The sequence below is a fragment of the Agelaius phoeniceus genome, chromosome Z, assembly GCF_051311805.1.
Source record: "Agelaius phoeniceus isolate bAgePho1 chromosome Z, bAgePho1.hap1, whole genome shotgun sequence".
Taxonomy (NCBI): Eukaryota; Metazoa; Chordata; class Aves; order Passeriformes; family Icteridae; genus Agelaius; species Agelaius phoeniceus.
The window spans coordinates 84,683,603-84,704,648 of NC_135303.1; the positions used below are offsets into that span (position 1 = coordinate 84,683,603).

The 21,046-nt window shown below is 44.1% G+C and overlaps 1 protein-coding gene across 1 annotated transcript in view; it reads right to left on the reverse strand.

Moving 5' to 3' along the window:
• Positions 1 to 21,046, reverse strand: part of LOC129132741 (phospholipid-transporting ATPase ID-like) — a 73,879-nt gene that overhangs the window by 39,310 nt on the left and 13,523 nt on the right. The window contains exons 3-8 of the mRNA XM_077172134.1: positions 14,794 to 14,852; positions 5,199 to 5,312; positions 3,011 to 3,109; positions 2,054 to 2,115; positions 430 to 502; positions 190 to 260 (exon numbers count right to left, since the gene is read on the reverse strand). Of these exons, the coding sequence (XP_077028249.1) occupies positions 190 to 260; positions 430 to 502; positions 2,054 to 2,115; positions 3,011 to 3,109; positions 5,199 to 5,312; positions 14,794 to 14,852 (478 nt within the window). The remainder of the gene's footprint in view (positions 1 to 189; positions 261 to 429; positions 503 to 2,053; positions 2,116 to 3,010; positions 3,110 to 5,198; positions 5,313 to 14,793; positions 14,853 to 21,046) is intronic.

Sequence of the window (21,046 nt, forward strand, 5' to 3'; positions counted from 1 at the left end):
CGCACTCAAGAAGCAAAAGTATCCACCACCAGAAGACTTTATTTCAAGACACCTACCCAAGGTTTATTCTACATGCTATGAAACTCTTGCTGCCAAAGCTGGGGAGGTGTGCCTGCAGCACCCAGGGTCCCCAGGAAGGTGGCTTTGCAGCGGTGGCAGGGGCTGCACGCCAGGGCCAGGCTCACTTACCCGTCCAGCTCAGCTGTCTCGATGTACGTCAGGCTGTGTGGCTCACTGCTCGACAGCAACAGGAGATCGGCCTGAGCACAGATAGACAGACAGACTTGGCATGAATTCACACAGTCAGCAGGCATTGCGAAGCACTGCTGCTTGCAGTTACTGCCACATCATCACTACCACTGATTTTCTTGTGAGTGATAAGAATGGCAGAGATTAGCTGTGATCAGGATAGAGACAAATGGTACTCACTGTCACAAAGTTGTTGTTTTCTAGTTTTATTATATCCCCCACTTGGACATTCATCCATTTTTGCTCCTTTAACCTGCAAGAAAACCCCTAGTAAGTAAGCACATACAGCAAATGCTGCTTGGGAAAGTGGGGAGCTTAGCTCTTCTCCTGGGGCCAGACTGTAGGTGCCATCAGGACTTGGGAGCAGGGCCTGTCATGATGTGTCCTGATCCAAACTAACCTGGAGGACCACCATAGTACAAAACAAAAGCAGTAAAAATCAATAAAAGCACTGTTTGGGCTGACCCATGCTGGGTTGAGACCAACCCCCAAAACAGCAGTGCAGTCCATGCACACTGTCCTTGTCCTTGTCTCTGCAGTGGCTACTCCCTTCCTTCCTTTTCTTAAAGGGCCACATTGCCTCAAAATACCCTCTCTGCTTTGTGTGAAAGACTCTATCTGGAAAAATTTCAGATTGTGTAAGGTTTTCTGGGTGGTACTAAGGGCAGGAGTAGCCAGCTTTCAGGAAGGTCAGTGCAGGTGCTTTGGCTGTGCACCTGACTGTCTGAGCCATGTCTGCAGTGTTCTTCACAGCACCAAGCCAGATGTGCACAGAGGAAGCCAGCTAAACTGCAGGCACCAACACAGCCAAGATAGCTCTGTATGAAAATTCTAGAGGTGAGAAAGATTAGTCTCAAAACAGGACTGGGAGCTCAAGCTTGAGCTCAGTTTGATCTGGTTTATCCAGTGTTGGTTAGAACTGGACAGGATCTGTGGTTTCCAGCTTTTGAAAAAGGCAAAACATAATAAAATTTCTGTGTCAAAATTTGTTTCCTAGACACAGTAACTAATACACAGTAAACTAAGAAACTGGTTTACTTAGCAGAGAGCACAAAAAACGATGTCCCTATTCTTCAGTTTCCACTTATATTCTTAACTGTTTGGTAATCTGTTGGAGTTTACACAACATACTGCTATCTATAGTGTGGAAAAAACTCACAAAATACTTCCCAGCTGTCTACAGCTGTGTCCTATGCATAGTTGGACTCCACGGAGCTGCAAGCACATCTGTCTGCCACAAAAGCCAAAGCCTCTGCTATTTTTTCTGCAGGAAAGAACTAGCAGTACAATGTCCAAAGCACGCAGCTGAAATGTTTTGGGTACATCTAAGCCAGAAGTGCTACACATACTCAAAGTATAATGAAATGTATGAAGGAGATATTCCAGCTTCTTAATTTGAAATATCTTGTTGATAATGCCTAGGTTTGCTTAATGCAAAATAAGTGCTTTGGGTTTAAATGGACCCAGAAGATAGCTTTGCATGTTACTTGTGGGGTAAGGAGTAAAGTAATGCATGACTCTGAAATTCTTACTTAAACGTAAACACCAGGAACAGAGAAAGAGTTTAGTTTTTGTCAGCACAAGATCACAGCCATAATGTCTGCACAGATTCTGGTACTGTGTCTAGGGTTCAAAAATCAGACACAGAGTCCAAAACTGCATGATGGACTAGTGGTGTGAAACACAATTCAATTTTAAATTGTTTAGTGATCCTTGAGAATTGTGCATGCACACACACAAAATATCAAAAATATTTACTAATAAAATGCTTTTCCCTGTGAGAACTACAGCAAAAAGGACTTACATGCCATTGATCAGGACCTGGACTGGGCGGTTGTTGACGTGTTTGTCGCTTTTGTGTCGATTCTGAAAATTGGATCAGAAGGTTAAAAGGCATTTCCAGGAAACCAAACACACAGGAGCCATAGGCAGATCATTAACATTTTGGGTTTCCACCCAGCTGCCTGAATGGGTCAGGCAGATTAGGGTCACAACTGAGTCAGTGTCCAGCACATGTTTATGACAGTGACACAGAGCATAACCAGACTGCAAAGGGGAACCAGGCTTGCTCTTGGAGAGAAGAAGGAGGGTAGAGCATTACATGTCACTTTAGCACAGCTCTTACTCAGCTGGCATTGCTCCCACCCACCTTAGTCTGTAAACACCAGAGAAATTCATTCCTCTTCTCTCATACGGAAAGTGGCCACTGATGTTCTGGCATTGCTCCATTGAACATCAAAATCATTTTAATAATGAGAGAAAATCATAATAATGAGAGAAAATCAGATGTTAAACTCAGCTCTAACATCACTCTGTGAAGTCAGTTGGGCTTTTGACTATTAGCTCTGATGGCAGCAGACTTTGGCCAAAGCTGACCGAGTTTGAAAAATCACAAGTGGGTTGAGCACTTGCTTCCTGCCAAATTTTTTTTCCACCTAAATTGAACTAGATGACAGAGGATGAGTTCTCCAAAGTGGAAGCCTAAGAGAAGATTTCTGTGCCTGCATCCAGACACATCTATGAGTGATCAAATTTTCAGACATGCTGAGTAGTTTCAGAGAAAGTCAGTGGAGCTGCTGGGCTGTTCAGCAATTTGGAAATTCTAGCTCCTGTTTCAGTAACAAACTATAGATTTTGGGGACTTAATTTCAGACCCCATCTGAGTGCCTGCCACCAGCTGAGTTTAAGCAGTTTATTTCAGTTACTGTGCTGAAGGATCACAGGCCAACTCCAAAGTACAGATCAGAAATACAGATCTTACAAAATCATCAATGGCATCCTTGACTCCTGATACAGCCAGCACCAGCACCAGAGGCACCACTGTTGTAAACCAGGCCAGCGAGGAAATCTGAGGAATCAACTGTAGGAAGAAAAGATCTGAGTTAAGACATTTCCTGCCAGTTCAGAAAATCACTGTTTCCTAATCAAGCTGCAGACAACATCTTTCTATGATACCTGAATATAGAATACACAAATGTAGCTCCATCCCTGATATGTGATCTGCCCCCCTCCAAAGGTGGGAGAGCCAGGGAACCCATATTTTCCTTCCAAAACAAGCTATAATTTAAGTTAGAAAAACGGAGCTGTCAGAAAGTGTACTGGGCTGCTCTTTATTATTGTTTGCAGAATTAGGATTGCCAAATTCCCAGGGTATTTCTTTGGAAGTGCTGACATGGGCAAGCCTGCTGTGAGGGACTCAAGAGATATCTGAGCAAAACCAGCTGTGCGGAGCCCTCAAAAGCTTCTGTTCTTTGTTTCAGTAACTTCTCACATTTTGCTGAAGTAAATTTTGCATCAATGGACAATTCAAGCTGTTGCCAGGGCTGACCTTGCTCTCCCAAGAGTGGCACAGCCACTTTTGTTTCCTACATCTTTAACAGTGAGAGGACCAAAGAGTTGAAGGTGATTCTGTTGGGCTGTCAGCCAAGCAGAGGGAGATGTCTTACCCCCACACAGTTCTCCCCTTCCTCTAGAAGTGCAGCACTAGGGGTGGAAGCAATGTGAAACCAGCATTAGTACTCCGAGTACTCAGTTTGGATCTGGGAATTGTCAACTCCATGTGCGTTGTGAAATTAACACTGATGCACTGTCATAGCCCAGATCCTACAGGCACCATAGCCCTGCTCAGCTGTACAGGCTGCAACTGCTGCCTTCTCACCTCTCCTGGAAAATGCATGTCCCACTGGTCTGGTACAAAGGAGGGGGAGACAGAGGCCCCACAGCCTGCCCATCACATCCACTCCTGATGCAGGAACAGTCCCACAGGGATGGAGTGAGGAATATGCAGACTAATGCCTGCCCTCTTTAGGCTATCTTGATGTAAAGAAAAAGCTGTGTGCTTTTATATATAGTCAACCTAGATGGCCTAGCAAAACACACAGTGGAATAATTTAAGGCAAATACTTTGAAATAGTATAAATTTGACAGACAAACAGCTAGAGTGCAGTACAACAACGCAGGAAATGTGCTCTCAGCTCAGCTGAAAAGGAACCTTCTCTTGAAAAATACAGATGCACTGTAATTTTAAAAATTCATTCCCTGCAAATAAGCAAAAAGGATCATATGTGGTTTGCTGAAGGCTTAACCACATTTCACCTATGCTTTTTTTTTTGCTGAAATTGGGAAAAAAAAAAAGCATTTGAGACATTATTTTGCAAATTTGTGTGCAGTGAAATGATCAACTTTAAAACATTAAGCTTGAAACATAATCAAAATTATACCCTTTTTTTGATAACGTGTATTCTGATATGAGTCAGCAACAGCAGAGTACACATCAAGGTGCAAAGGGGCAGAAATCCTGATATCAATTTATCCGGTGCGTTCAGCTTTCAGGGTATCATTAGCAGCAGGGATGAGCAAAGTGCAACACAATGCCATTGCAATCCACAGGGTTCAACAGTGCTGACACACTCCATACTGGGCACCTCCCTCACCCTGGAGAAGGGAGAGCAATATCCAGCTTTATGCAAACTAGCCAAAACCTTGAGCCTTGCTGATGTTAACTCCTTCCTTCCCAGGGAAACACCACAGGTTGCAAATGTGGTGTCCTTCTTGCTGTTCTCCTTTGTGACTGCCTGTGGAATTCACTTTAAAATCTGTGGGTAAGAGACAACTTGGCTTTACACTACAGGATGAATAAGTAATGCAAATCTGAGGACAGCCAGGAGTACTCAGAGGGAGACACAAAGGGATAGTAGGGCAGGGCATGAAAAAGTTGCACAATTTGTTGAAAACTAATTAACTTTTTTCCTTCATTTAGTTCAAACCCTCATATCCAAAGGTAAAAGAGAAAATTGCTTTTTTCTGCCCTACTTTCTATGTACTGTAAGATTTTACTAAGATGCTAATTCACACCAGGACTATAGCTTGCACTTCATTACACCTGTCAAACATAGACTGGCTTTGATAACAGAGAACAATCTGCTGGAAACAGCACAGTGATTTCATACCTGCAAAATCAGCAAGAAAAGGAAGTAAGCATTGGCTATTCGCTGAAACTGCTCAAACAGGTTGAGAGGCAGGAAAGTGAAGAAATTATATTTCGATGTTTTAATTGAATTGTTCTGTAGGGAAAAAAATGAAAATAAGCTTTGGTAAAACAGGAAACAAAATTACAGCACAACACATTTCAACTGTGTCTTACTTGCTTATATTTAGCAATAGCATTGTTCCCAACAGCTCAAAAAGTGTTTCCTTTTCCCCCACACAATCATGCCAATCTGGATAAACAGAGAATTCCTCTTGGAATGAGTGAAAACATGATGCTTGGCTTATGCCAGTGCTGCTGCAGGTAGATAAACTTGTATGTTTTTGCTTACAACATCTTCCCTTTATTAACAGTCTTCTTACTTACACAGTGCACAAAGAAAATTGAGAACTGTAACCAGAAGACAGCAATTTTTCTGATGCTTTTTGTCAGATTCTTTGAAATACCCATTGGCTGGACAACCCTACTGGAGGTAAACGTCCTCCAGTAGAATAGAATAGGGAGCAGAATATGACATTATTATTATCATTTTCATCTAATTCAGCAAACTTTCAGCTCAGCAGCTTCAACGGGCGGCTTGTTTCTACTCCACAAAAATCACTTGGATGTGGTGCTGTGCAAACAGTCACTAATACAAGAACTCACTGTTTCAGTAAGTGAGCTGCAGCTTTGTTCCCTATTTCCAGTTTCCTTTTCTAATTTCAGATGGCCCCTCCAGCACAAGAAGTAGTTACTCCCCAGTCTGTCTTTTGCAAACCACAGAAAGACCTAAGCCTGATATTGCAGAACCGGGTATTTTCTTCCCCAAAGATGATTGACCAGTCTGGTCCAATATGTGCTGCCAGCCAGACAGGTTCAATGCATCCTACTGACCTACCAGCTGCTGCTGTCCCTTTAGTTTTCAGTTGTACTAGACCATCTTTTCATACGATGTTTAACAGGTCCAGGTTTAGTTCTGGAAGGATGAATCCCCCCCTATTGTGAGAACACCTTAAATTTTTCCCCCTAGAAGCTCTCCAGACAATGCCTTCCAGGGAACTTAAAGTGTGACAGCACAAGGAGGCAGACACGAAGCACACCTGAATTCCATAATAAATATGCTGGTTCAACAGGAGAGAAAATGGTGATTGTGGTATTTGTAATGGCCTTTAGATATTGGTAAGCTGGTGGGAGGACAGAAGCTACTAAGTATGAATCACAGCCCACTTCTTATCCTTGCAATTATCGGAAATCTCGACGTCTACACTGACATGCATCAGCATGTTTCCAGCACTAAAACAATTATTTCAGGTTACCACTGAAAGGTATGTGTGGGGGAAGCTATTCCATTTTTGGCAGTTACTGGATTTCTCTACCTTCAGACACACAGTACAGCGTATGTTCTTCAGCATTAAAATCATGTTTTATCCCTTGGACAAGCCAAATGAGTAAATCTCTAAAACGGCAGAAATTAAAACAGCTTTCGTAGAAGAGCTAGCCAAATCCTCCTCTTGACTGGACTCCAGCAAGAAAATATATTTATCAGTGATCGTCATATATACAATATTGCCTGTCTTCTGGTATAATGCAGCTACCTGCAAGTGTGGTTAACTCTGTCTATGCCATGACATGTAGTTCAATTTGGTTTATTTCAAAATCCTTAACCGTGGGGTATGTGTTGTGGACAGGCGCCATGAACACTGCTGAAACAGAAGCAATGGAAAAACAGCATCCTCTGCAAACTCAGCATACTAGGAACTAAATTGCTTGACAAGACTGTGTCCATCAGGCACACAGCTTAGCAGATTTTTTAATAAAAGCTGGATCTAAATAAAGAAATCTGCCCACTATTCTGAGGACAAGTATTGTGACCAATTACTCAAAGGAAAAACAGAAGATTGTTGCTGCAGGAAAAAGTAAATGCAGGGGACTTGACCTTTGTGCGTCAACAGATTTCAGAGGGTTGCATATAACATGGGAAAAACTACTCAGTAAACACTCAGATAAAGTTTATAGATCTTTGCCTGCAAAAATCTCAGAAGGGAATAAGAAAAGAATGGGAGTGGTTTATTTCAATTCCTGCCTTCTATTTCTGTCCATTAATTACGTCAGGAAAATCATTGAATGAACCACAGCCATTCATTTTATTTCCTATTGCCATTAGGCATGGTAAAAACCCCAGACATAACAACTTCCAAATGCTTAATTGCAGGAATCTGGATAGTCAGTATTTTCTCCATAGTTGTCAGGATCATTATATTGTTGGGCACATACTGTCTTTTGGGACACTAGGGCACTTTAGACCTGAGGATAAAGACAGGGAGTATTGTCATGAATCTTCTCATTTTTCTAGAATCTATAATTAAAATTAATCACCAGAAAAAAAGAACTTGTAATTACTATAAATATATCTAATTAAACACATAACTTGTTCATGGACCTCAGGGGCTAAAGGCATAGCAATAGCAAATTATAATGACAAACTAGAGAAAACTTCAGCCTTTCCAAATCAAAACTCTGCATTTTCACATCACAGATAGAGCTGAAGCACTATGCAAGGTATCATATAATCATGGAAATATAGAATGGTTTGGGTTGGAAGGGGTATTAAAGATCATCTCATTCCAAATATCCCTGCCATGGGCAGGAACACCTCCCACCAGACGAGGTAGCTCCAGCCTGGCCTTGAACACTTCCAGGAATGGGGCACCCACAGCTTCTCTGGGCCTCAACACCCTTACAGTAAATAATTTCTTCCCAGTATCTAATCTAAACCCACCCTCAGTTTGAAGCCATTCCTTTGCCCTGTCTGCTACATGCCCTTGTAAAAAGTCCCTCTCCATCATTCTTATGGGCTCCCTTCAGCTACTGGAAGGTCACAGCTAGGTCACCCTGAAGCTGTCTCTTCTCCAGGCTGAGCAAACCCAATTCTCCCAGAAATCGGTTATGTTTTCAGGCAATACTACAGGGCTGTGTACTTTGACAGCTCAGGCTCTTGGCCAGCTACCGGGAAATCTCAGCTGGCCTCTGCTCTTGATCTTATCCTCTTCTGTGATGCTTAACATCATCAAACCCTCTCACTCTTTAGACCTGGACCAGAGCCTGACTCTGGGGTGGGAGGGGTGCTACAGGAGCCTGAATCACTGCAGTGCATTAAATGGTCCGCATGCAGCCATCATTTCACAAGCAATGCCTCTAATACATCATCTGCCTCACTGTGCCCACACTCTGCCTTCAATGGGGCAGACTCCCATAGTCATGGAGAGGAATAATCTTTGCAACAGCAATTAGGTATTGAGAGGCCTTACTGAAACTTCTGGTTTTCCTATAGATTCATTAAAACCAACAGGTAAGAAGAGCAGTTCTATGGGCTGAGCACAAAGATGGGGATGGGGAGCTTTACATTTACTCCCTGATCTGCCCTAGAGCTCTGGTCGTGTGAGGGCAGTCCCTGCATGCACCTGTGTCCTAAATGAGCAGGTCTGAGCGTCGTTACCCACAGGCAGCCTGGAGCTCTCCAGATGCGAAGCTTGACACCAGAGCAATGTTGTCTGTGGGTGAGGGATTATTCTCATCTGCTCTTTTCAGGGGCTAGATTCACACCTCCTGGAGGTGTGACTCCACCAAAATGCTGTCCCTAAGAATAGTGCTCATCTCTCCACAGTTACACAAGTCCAGATCTGGCGGATGAGCTGTTACTTTGGGGGTGTTTTCAGAAGCCCGCCTGTGACGTCCAACAGCAAGCAAAACTCAGCAGATGGCTCCTACCTTAGATCGCTGAGCAAACAAATCATCTCCTTGCCATAAAAGTCACTGGAAATAAGAGACACTGATGCTTTTGTGGCTAGATTACAGGGGCTAAAGTGTATGGCAAGGTATTGACCCTCTGAATTTATGCCCCTGGCTCAGTGACATAATAGTTCCCAGCAGCTGGACAACCTAGCCCCAAGTAAATTTTAGCAAGATTTTGGTGACCCCACAGGGAGGTGTTATGCCACAACACTTGGCAATTCTGTTGGTACTTGTGTAGCACAGACAAATGGAACAGCTGAGGAGGAGAAATGTCTTTCCCAGGTGTTTTGGTAAAGCCTCACCAAGGAGGTGGCAGAAGTACAATTCCATGGCACTCTGTTTAACTGCAGCAGTGCCACTGGAAAGAACACAGAAGCCATAAGCAGAAATGTGATCACAGTGCTGTGAATGTGCTCATGAAAAATTTTAATAAACTCATGTAACAGTGCATAATGTGCCACCAGGGCTTTGTTTTCACAGGGAGTACAGAACAGTCAGACCAGATCAGTTTTAAGACTCCCAAGTTCACTGACTTATTCCTGATGTTAGGCAGCAGTCCCAGCCCAACAGAAGACTGATAAAGACCAGAAGGATGTGGTGGTGTTAATCTGGTCCCTGTAAAAGTCCCTGTAAAAAAGCAAACTCCCAGGAGTAATAGACTGGCCAAACACTAGAGATAAAAATGCCAATTTCCAAAGCACAGTTCTCTTTTCTTCCCTTTTCTTCCCCCCCCCCCCCCCCCCATTTTTCTTTTCTTTAAACAGAAAAAGGATAGGAATGTCTTACATATGCAACCCCTTGACCCTCTCTTGACAGCATTAATGAAGTGAGTTCCAGGATCTCATCACATGTTGGGTATGACATGAAAATCTGTAGGAAAGCATGATCACTGGTTGTGTTTTCCTGTGTTGTTCCTTCAGTCTGGTGTCACCCCATTACTGAGCAGTTAATCATCAGTGTGGTGAGTGTCTTTGTCATGGTGGTGCACAGGGCTGGCATGGCTGGTAACCTCATGTCATTGCTCACAGACAAGCCAAGCACAATAACCTAAAGGTCTTGTCTCTTAGGCATCCCCTTTGACAACACTGTGCTCTCCTCTGGCTCAGCTCAGTACCTGAAGCTGCTGCCTGTCAGGAAGGAGGAAAGAAGGGGAGGGCAGAGCACTGCTGAGAGGTGCAAAGGAGACAAACTCCAAACCACTGTTTTGTTTTCATTATGGTCTCACACAACAAGACTCCCAACCAGTGCAGTGGGAGTATTCTCTCCATGAGACTTAATCTGATGAAGAGTGGAAGACTTGATCCAAAGAAGTCTATGGACTTCACTGAAGACAACATCTGGCACAGCTCAATCTTTATGCGCTTCTCAGGGGCCTGATATGCCTTGAGGACGTTGACCTCACCTGGTGTCTCTAGCCACAAACCCTGTCCAGAGCTCAGGAGTTTACTTTAGCTCAGCCAGGAGCCTTCTATCCTCACCTGAGCTATGTTGTAGAAGTTCCCATCTCCAGACTGTCGTCTGTCCTTGTTTCCCTGATATATCTATCCAGTTCTACTTCCTTGATGGACCTTAGACCTCTTGTATAGATTTGTCTTCAGCCCTGTCTCTCACCACTTCTGCCTGGGTCCTGGACCTGGACCTGGTTCATCACCTCACCTTGCCTGGAATGATCAGGATGAACCCCATCACCAGCATCCTGCCCTGTCCCTGCCAGCCAGAGGCTGCAGGACTGCACCCTGGTTAGAGGGAGCTCTGCCTGAGCTGGATCACCTCCACCTCCAGCCTGCCCTTCTCGAAGTCAGCCCTGCTCTGGCTGCTCCCTGAAAGTGCCTCAAGTGCTCTTTAGATGGACCCAACTTACACCTCACTAAAGAGCAGTGCAGGTTGCTGCTGTAGCTATTCCTTCAGGGACTACTGAGACCACTTTTCACTTCATCACACCACACTCCCTTCTGCCTTGAGCCTGAGAGACACTGGGGGACATTTGCAGGTTGAGACAGAAAGGGCAGCTGGTGCCACAACCCTGACCACGCTGATAAGGACCTTGAGGATCACCCACCAGGCAGCCTTCAAAGAGATCAAAGCATGCAAGCAGAGGAGGTGGAGCAGAGTCTGAGCCATTACCAGAGCTCCCTGCTCTCCAATTAAATTTCAAACAGATAAGAACCCAGCTGCTGATCCAGCCCAGGCAATGTGTATTGGCTATAGGAAGTTATATACATCCCTCCTGTTTCACAAGAGACTTCATCAGGTGACCCGAGTCCAAGCAGCCCCCTTGCTGCTGGTCCTGATGAAAGAATGCTGGCTTGACCCTGGGTCCTGATCCAAGATGAAATCTGTCATTGACTCACAGGCCTTGCATTTCCTTTCCTATTGTCTGAAAGCCAATTTCAAAGTTGTTTTCACAGCCCTTCATGACGTCCCAGTGCAGCTGTGCTAAATTCCAATGTGAAAGCAAAGAATTAAAAAGGAACTAGGATCAGATCAACATTAAAAGTCTTCAGAAGAGATTTTCCTCTCCACAGTGTTGATGGAGAGCCTATCGTGGTGGACACACAGAGGCTGTCCCCTCTGTAGCTGTGTTGGGGTGAGTGCAGACAGATTAAGTTGAATGAAGTCCTTAAATCTTGCTATGCCACATCTGCCACCCTGCTTTCCACTTTATTTCAGTCTTTACACAGAACAAACCTCTTTCTGAATTCAGGAAGGATCTTTCTGTCTGCATTGTGAATAAACATAGGATTAGGACTTGACTTTTCATTTTTACTGACCTATATTGAGCCCTTTCCTGTGCTGCTCTAAGTGCCTTTTCATGCCACTCATTCACACTTTGTTTCTGAGTCATTCCTTACTAATTTTGTGAGCTGGTGGGTAGTGTTCATACCTTCACACTCAGCCCTTCCAGTTAACTGCACAGCACTTTGTTTTAAAGTTTGTTTAATTTTTCTAAGGCTTCTGCTCAACTACTGCACCCTCATGGCTGGAGAAGTGTGGCAGGCAGGGACACACTGCAGTTTAGCATCTTCTGTGTTTTCTGACAGCTCAGGGAGGGAATTTGTCCTCTGAAGTCTCCTGAAGTTGTAGAGTGATGGAGGTGGACATGCCCTTGCATGCCGTGGCAGACATGGCTTTCCACGGTGCAGTACCAGGTTCCTGCCAAGCTGGTTTGAGCCATTCGGGAGTCTTGCTTCATTCCAGGAGGGCCACCTTTCAGCAGCTGCCAGAGCTGATGTCAGACTCCACACACAATAGAGTTTTCAAGTCTTTATCAGTTCGTTCGTCTCTTCTCCCTTCACAGATATCCTGGAGACTTTGCACGGGCAAGGGACAAAGTCCCACCAGGAATAGGGATATTCAGGGACAACATACCCACCTCTGGCTGTACTTTCCCACCTTCCCGCTCTTGCTGTGATAAAGAGGGACAATACACCTCTGTACCTTTGATCTATGCCTACATAATAGAAACTGCCCGTTTAGTGAAAGGCTCAAATCTTCACAGCAGGTGGGACAGAAAGCCTGGCTGCACCAGAAAGTCAATATGCGACATCTAGGCTTGCATTTCCCTTTCTTTTTCCTTATTGGCCTTTCTCAGCAACTGCCTCACCCTAAAGAAACATTTACCGCCTCACCTAGCTTTGTTGCAAGAACCTGTTCTATAGGTTTTATGGCTAATGTGGCCTTAAATTACCAAGAAATCTGAAACTCAGTCCTGTGACTTTCACTGTCTCTAAAATACTTTTAAAGCTTTGTTATATTCGTGGGTTTCTTTGGGATCTTAGAGGTCCTTTCCCCCTGAACCACATCCTAGTGCTTAGCAGAGCAACCCCACCATGATGAGACAAATCTGAAAGTGAGGAAGGTACCCAAATTTAACCCTTCCCTGGAAAAGCTAACTTTCAGGAGCACCATAGATATGTTATGGGAGGATGCCAGGAGACTATTTCCCTTTTTGTCATTCCCACGTTCATGATGAATCTACAGCATGGGCTGTGATGTAAGTTATGAGCAAGTTTATTCTTTCCATACACCCTAGTAACATGGAGTTAATAAACTGAACTTTTGCGAGGACTTATTGGAAATAAGCAGCCTAGGACATGTTGTGCAGCCCTGTACAGTTAGGGCAGTTCTTGCATCACCACCTAAAGTTGTGAGTACCTCACCATCCACTCGCCACTTCAAGGCTTGGCTCTTTTTTGGGCAGTTTCCTGGATTTCCCAAGCCTCAGTTTACACAGGACTCCAGAAATCAGGAGCCATAGCTGACTAAAATGAGGGTCATGATTACCAAAACTCACTGCCAAGTTTTAACGAATTATACTGAGCTGGCTTTTTGGCTGCCTTCACTTTATCACCTAATCTCAGACTTACCGAAATTCTGAAGCATTCTCAAAGTTGTCTACTCAATTGTAGCTATTTGCAAACCCTTGGGCACAATCAAGCAATCAGCTGGGAAGCACTGTCATGCAAAGTCAGTTTTCTGAATGGTTTTTCACAGAATTAGGCATGGAACAAGAAGAGTTGCTTGTTGCCTCTATCCTGACCTACGTTCCCATCTCCCTCCTACCTTCCTGTCCCACTACTGCACATTGCAACCATTCAGTGGAAGATGACAAAACCATGTGTAGTGGCAATAACCATCGCAGCACATTACTGGCAGATTGTGTGCAAATCAAGTTCACTTCCCCAGTCTCAAATCACCAGTCTTGGTAAGACATTCATGCTGCATAGTACTTCACATATATTAGCTGCCATGCATTACATATTCAGGACATCTGCAGCAGCTCTGGACCCTGGGACTCTCTAACCCATGTTTGTAGCTGAAAACTACTGAAAACCACATGTTGTCATCAGTCAAACCTGCTGGCAAGTCATACTGTCCCCATCACAAGAAATTTGTGTGTTCTAAAATGCTTAGTGTTTTCACCTCTTGCCAAGAAAATACTTGTGATGTTCCTAAACCAAAACATTATTCAAAGAGCTCCCAGGTAATTGAATGATTAATTTCAGCACTGGAATTCAGATATTCAAAGGACAAAAATTCACAAGATTCACTTTGGTATTAACTGGCAGCTGCAAACACTTTGAAAGAATGCAGTTTCAGGGCAGCCTCACAGAGGGGATGCCCCTGCAGGCAGGACAGATCTAGAGGCTGAGCTAGCTCTCCTTTGCATCAAAAAATGGTCCAGAAGCTTTGGAAATGAAGTTGCCAAAGGGGCTTCCCTGGCAAATTAACCTGGCAGCCCTGGGACACAGCCAGCCTGTGTCAAGGTGCACTTTGGAATCACAGATTTCATGGCACCTAAGTGAACTTAAGTAGAGTGTTAGGAATCTGGCAGAAAAGCTGGCAGAAAGCAACAAGAGCCAGATTCAAAACCTTCCTGACAGAGATGATTTCACTGCAAAAGCTGAGGAACTGACACATTTCCTTTCATGTTTTACTTTAAATGGAGACAAATTTCCACAGAAAGCTCCCCCCAGGTTCCGTTATTGAAAGGCCTTGGAGCCTGATCCTGCAAACGCTTTGACTCACAAATAATTTTCTGTAAGTGTGCAAAGTCACTGTGCCATGCTTTTCCAGAACTGGATCTCCTTCAGCTGCCCATTTTTCAGGCTGACTTAGCAGCAATCCACCTCTGATGGTTCATCTGGCTTTTGTTTGCCTGGTTTGCAGAGCCATAGCTGGCATGCAGTTCTGTTCACCCCTTTGAAACAACACTTGAGACATGAAACAGATGCAGCTACATCTGTGACTACATCTGCATGAAACAACACACACTGCTTACTTACAGCATATTCAAACTGCAGATTAAAATCACGGTTGTTTGCTTGAAGTTGTCTCTCTTCCTCTGCAAAGAAAAGGAAACATATCAATCACGCGTGAGGGTAAGCAGAGTCAATACAGATGTGAATGGAGCATCAGAAAGTGCAAGCAGACCTGCTAGAAGGGAGTGACACAGTGAATGGGAGCCCCATATCAGGGACCTGGGGTGGCTGGTGACACTGATGGAGCTGCACTGTGGATGTCACCATGGCACTTAACACCATGGAACAAGTCTCCTCCACGCACCACTCGCTGCAATGCCAGTGTCAGATGGCAGGCTGTTCACCTTCCCACTTAACTAGTGGTGCTCACTCTTCCTGCCCTGCTCCTTCTCTTCCCCCTGAAGTCTCTGGAGCTTTTGCCATCAGCCTACAGCTGGTGCCCTTCTTCCAGTACAGGTGCATTTCTGAGCATTATCCCACTGATGGGACACCATCCCCACAGCTCTCATGAAATCAAAAATTACTGGAAGGATATCAAAAGGTCATCAAATCTGTCCTTTAGCTCAAAGCAGGGGCTCTCCTGTCTTCCCCAAAAATGACATGGAAAGCTCCAGCACCAGCTGTTTTTCAATTGCCTATTCCAGGACTGAAGTTTCCTCCCCCTAGGGCAGTTTTTCCTTGTTTTATCTAACATAAAACTCATTACTTCAAGAGGTTTTGTCTTCTCCCAGGAGTGTCAAAGGTGGTCTTCTGCTTCCCCTAAGTTCCTTGTGCTACTTGCCAAGGATGCAGAGTACAGATAGTTGAGGGAGGGGATTGTCCCACTCTGCTCTGCACTGGTACAGCCTCACCTTGAGTCCTGTGTGCAGTTTTGGGGACCACAGTGTACAAGAGGTATAAAAGCTATTAGAAAGAGACCAAAGGAGGGTCTGAAGTGTGGATGCTGAAGGGACTTGAGTGGAAGCCATATGAGGAACACTTGAGGTCACTTTGTCTGTCCAGCCTGGAGAGGAGGAGACTGAGGGGAGACCCCATCGCTGTCCACAACTTCCTCAGGAGGGGAAGAGGAGGGGCAGGCACTGATCTCCCCTCTGGGTGCCCAGTGACAGCACCAGAGGGAATGGCCTGAAGCTGTGTCAGGGGAAGTTTAGGTTGGTATCAGGACAAGGTTCTTCACCCAGAGGGTGGCTGGGCACGGCAGCATACCTGACAGAGTTCAAGACACATTGGACAATGTTCTCATCCATGAGCTGTGGTTCCTGGGGCTGTTCTGTGCAGGGATTCTGTGATTCTGTGATTCCAAGTTCACTACACACTGAAAGCTGTTATGCCTTACACTAGCCTTCCCAAAGGTAAGCAGCTCCTCTTTCTTTAGTCACTTATGCATTAATCCATCAGAAGGAATCTCACTCTTGGTGCTCTCCGGTGGGCTTCCCAGCTAGTTCAGCCCATTCTGGATGGATGCCCAAAGTGGGCCATGGTTTGCAACCGAGGCCTTACCAAAGCTGACCAGGGCACAAGGGACATATAACTTTCCTTGCAGACAATGCACATCATGCGTAAGAATTCACCCAGGAGTGATTGAAAGTAACATCCTTACGCACCACCAGCACACAGAGGATGGCTTCCCACAATATGACCCATTTTGGCAGATCCTTTCTGGCAGAGCCAAATGCCTCATCAGGCAATGCAAATCTTTCATTTGTCCTTGCTGAACTGCATCCAAATTCTTTCAGACTATTTCTCAAACCAGTCAATTCCAATCCTATCTTTCAGTGTGCTCGTAGCTCTTGCCAGCATGGTGCCATTCACAGATGTACTAAGTGTGTTCTTTATTCTGTCAGCCAAGATGTAGAAGTAAATATTGAATACCAGGCTCAGGATGGGATATACCCCTGATGAATCTTTCAAGTTTCCTTATCAGTCGTAAATATCTATTGTTAAATGTCTTCTTTTTTTCTGAAAAATCTGGCACTCACTGTTTCGTGATTTTATCTCAAGCATGTATCTCCAGTTTACTTGTAAAAATGCCACAAGTGACAGTCAAGATACATGGCAGCTATCTGAGGCTTTTTCAATAGCCCTCCAGCTACCACTAAAACAGAATTAATTTTGGTTTGATGCAGTTTTTCAGGACTGCTGACTGTTAATCATCTCTTCCCCATACACACTCTCCTAGTTACTTTGAAGTGGTTTGCTGTATTGTTTTAACCTTTACTCAAGTGAAGCCAATACATCTATAATTGCTCAGCTTTTCTCTTTTCCCTCTGCTTGCTCTCTTCTCAGTCTTCTGAACTTTGCCTGCCTGTGAGCCAGACTCTCAAAGACAGAACTGCTCCAGGGCATGCTTTACCTTACCCAGTCAACCCATTCTCTCTCTATTCCAGCCCATAATCCATCCCTTTCTCCCCTGCTTTTGGCAAGTATTATGTTAGATATCTAGAGGGAAAAAGAGAAAAACAAAAACAAAAACAAACAAACAAAAAAAAAAACCCAACCAAACAAAAAAACCCCCCAAAAAACAAAACAAAAAAAACCCCAAAAAACCAAAAAACCCCAAAAAACCAACAAACACACCGCAACAAAACCCCTCTGATTTCTTAGCTTTATTTGCTAGGCTTTTTCCACTGAGCCTCCCCAGAGACCCCAACTCTTACAGAATAACTTTTATTGCCCTTTATGTGCTGGATAGCCTTTTCTCACTTTGAGCCTTTGCCACGCTGTTTGTGCTGGATAAAACAAACTGGTTTGCACCTTCTAGAGGCATCCTTCCTTTGTCTGAAGCAAATGGAGAGCTTCTGATTTCACCATTTCACTCATCCTTCTAAGCCTTTCTCTGAAAGGTGATAACTTATACATGTGCCCTTAATATCAATTAATAATATATGTGCCCTTAATATAAATTATTTAAGGAAATTACAGCTCTGTCTAATTCTCCCCCCACCCAAGGATTCCTTCCCATGAGGTCTCAGCTATTAGTTCTTCGTATTTATTGAAGGTTTCCTTCTTGAAGTCAATGTTAAACAATTTGATACTGTCACTTTTTCCTAAGTATCATCACATCATTTCATAACCATTCCTGTTTACACTCCCTTCAGCTTTCAGAGGACCAGCCAGCTCCTCCCATTCCCTCCCTTTTGGAGGGAATCACTTCTGAAACAACCTCCTCTCCTCTCCAAAAAGTTACCCACCTCTGCACCAAAACTCTGTGCCAGCTGAGTAGGTCGTGTTCCTCTACACTTCTCTCCAGCTCTGCCTCTGCATAGATGGAATTCTTCATTTACCACCATATCCTGCCTCTCAGAAAACTATTTTTTCTTTTTTTTCTTTTTTTTCTTTTTTTCATAAAACACTGCCCTTCTTGGTTTTCTATGCTTGTGTTCATTACCTTGTAGCATTACTAAGAGATCTGCAATTTGCTCATCTCTTTCTTCAAGCTGCATTTCAGATCACATGGTCATGAAAGGAAAGCTTCTGCTAACCATACAGAGTTCGTTTTATTCTTTTTTATTAATATTCCAGCCTCGTGAGTTATCACAGCACGTGTCTATTACATCTATTAAATGATGTGTTAAGATTTCTAGCTCTTCCTGTTTGCTCATTCTTGCATTAGCAACAGTCTAAGATGTCCAATGCATTGAAGTGCTAGCCTTCCTCCTTTTCCTTCAATTACCCTGTAAATACACAGCATCCCTAATTTTTAAGCCCTTTTTCAGGTCACCATTTTTTGGTCTCTGTCTGTAGGCTATTTTCATCAAGTCCTCTAATCACTAATGTAAAGCTATGTTAGCAGGCAAATGTGCCTTTCTCCTTCTTCAGGCACATCTAACAGTATCAGTCATTTTGAAATCAGCTGCCATCTGCCCCAAATGGATGATTCAGATCAACCACAGTGGCTTCATTCAATATCCTCAAAGTGCTCAATCCTTCACTGCTTCCCTCAGACAAATTTTTCTTGTCTTCACAATGGGGAGAACAATGTACCAAGAGATCAGAGCCACTTATCTGGTGTCCCAGAGGAAAACAGAAGCAGAGCTCAAGAGGTTCAGACTTGCTGGGCTTCAACTATTGTGTTGTGTGCTCCTTCAGGAATTTTCCTGAGAACAACTGGTATCCTTAAAGCCGATGAAAGATAAAGCTATTTGTGAAAAACAGAACTTCCCAACACTTGCCTGTTTCCTGCCATACAGTAAGTGCTACCCTTATCCCCTCCTCAGGGGCTCTGAGTCTAGCCCTGGAAAAAGTGCCACAGAAAAGATAAATGGTATTAATGTAAATAGGAATAGATGACAAAGCTTTGGAGAGCCTCGGTGTCACACAGCAGCTTCTGAAGTCCTTAGTGGCTTTCTGTTCTGTATGCAGAAGTGGAAATCCAAGTGCTGCAGGCAACAGCTGAACATGCCCTGAGCTCCTTTGCTCTTCCCAGGGCACACTGAGGGAGCAAGAAGCCATCTCCTTTCTCAGGTTGCCCCCAGGGTCTTTGCAGCCAGGGAAGAGGCACTTGACACATGGATTTGAACTCAAGAGTCTTAAATGCATTTAGAAAAAAGCGGACACATGTATGTGCCCCAGTGGGGAAAGGAGCCTCTCAGAACAGTGAGAGATGCACTCTCCAAGTGGCTTTTATGTGAGAAACATCAATGGCAGCAAACAGCTCTGGGATGGCACAGAAACATGAGGCAGTGGGACATGAAACAGAACAGGAATGAGAATCAAGGCACTGCACTCCCATACAGCACCTAAGGGCAGGTTTGCTGTGATGACACTTTCTTCAGGCCCAGGTAACTGTGAACCTGGTTCAAAACTGAATGGAGCCTTTGCCTGCCATAGCCGTCCATCTCTCTCAGAGGCAGTGTCCCTAAAGGCCAAAATACAAGGCCAATTCCTAGTGGTGAAATTTAATTTTTCCTGCTGGGTAACAGCCAATATCTTTGGCTAAATCAAGATAAACCACAATAAATGTCACAGGGAGTCTCATCCAACAGCATCAGCAAGGAGAGCTTCCTGTCCTATGGCTACACCAAGGGAGAACCACTGTGACCACATGCACAGGGCAACACTGCCCCAGTGGCTTTTACCAGCTGAGGACTGTGAGGTCCTACTGCTGCCTCCTAATCCAGCAGTTCTCAACCACTGCAGACCACACGACTCTCATTTGTTTCTGGAACAGTCTGGACAGAAATGAAGTCTCTTGGATCATCACAATAAACAAAATATTAAGAAAAGTCAAGTATTACACCAGCTTTGCTTGGAAACCATAACTCAGGGTTTTTTGGCTGTAGATCCAAGCATGCACGTCTTATCATGCCCTGTTGATTCTGAAAGCAGTGAGGAAAAAGGGAGGGTGAAGCTGTACGGGTATCAGATGAGAAGTTTTTCATTTCTTGAAACTTTTTAATATATCTCTAAGTAAATCAAATGTTCTGCTTCTGCAAATTGCATTCACTGGAAAGAAGGAATGGTATTTGTGCTCCAAGTTATCATTTCACTGCCACTGAAAACTATTTTAAATTATTCATCAGTGGAAACTCGGCGTACATAAATATGGCTTAGTGCCCAGTTCTTGGTCTAACCACTGAGACCAAGTCACTGGGAAAGTGCCTGTTTTCTCAGGCAGACAGTTTTAGAAGCTAAACCTCAGAATAACATCTGTATTTAATAAAATTAAACCCATGCCAAAAAATCAGCTATAAATGTAACTGGCCAGCCCACCAGCCTTCTTACTTTAGGACTACTGCATGGAAAAGTCCTGCAAAAGGTTAGATTCAAGATCTGGTCAGACAGCCTGGAAATTTGTTTCTGGTTTATGCTAAGGATCATATGCCAAGAGAAGTGCTTTCAACAGGGTATTGGAAAAGTTTTGTAGATATTGGGTCTTGTGGCTCCAAGAAATGGGAGGTTAAGATCTGCCTGGTTTTGCCAAGTCCTACACAAACTAGGCACTGATACTCCATGCACGAAATGAACACAGCCCAATTAGGGGAGTGCCTGCATAACTAACCCTGACAACAGAACAGAGACAGCATAAACTCTGTGAAAATAATAATCTCTCCTCCACCCTTTAAACAAGTGACCTCAAGAGCAAAAACTCTGCCCTGGACCAGCTACAAAGAATGGCATCCAGGAGCTGGACTCATCTCCCCAGCTTCCCTTATAGAGTGGTTCTTAGCAGTGCTATTACCAAGTTGTGAAAGCTGTAACAGATTGTTCTGGCTCCAAGGGAACTGACCCTACTGGGACTGTAATTCAGGTCTCTACTGCAATAGGCTATAAGAGG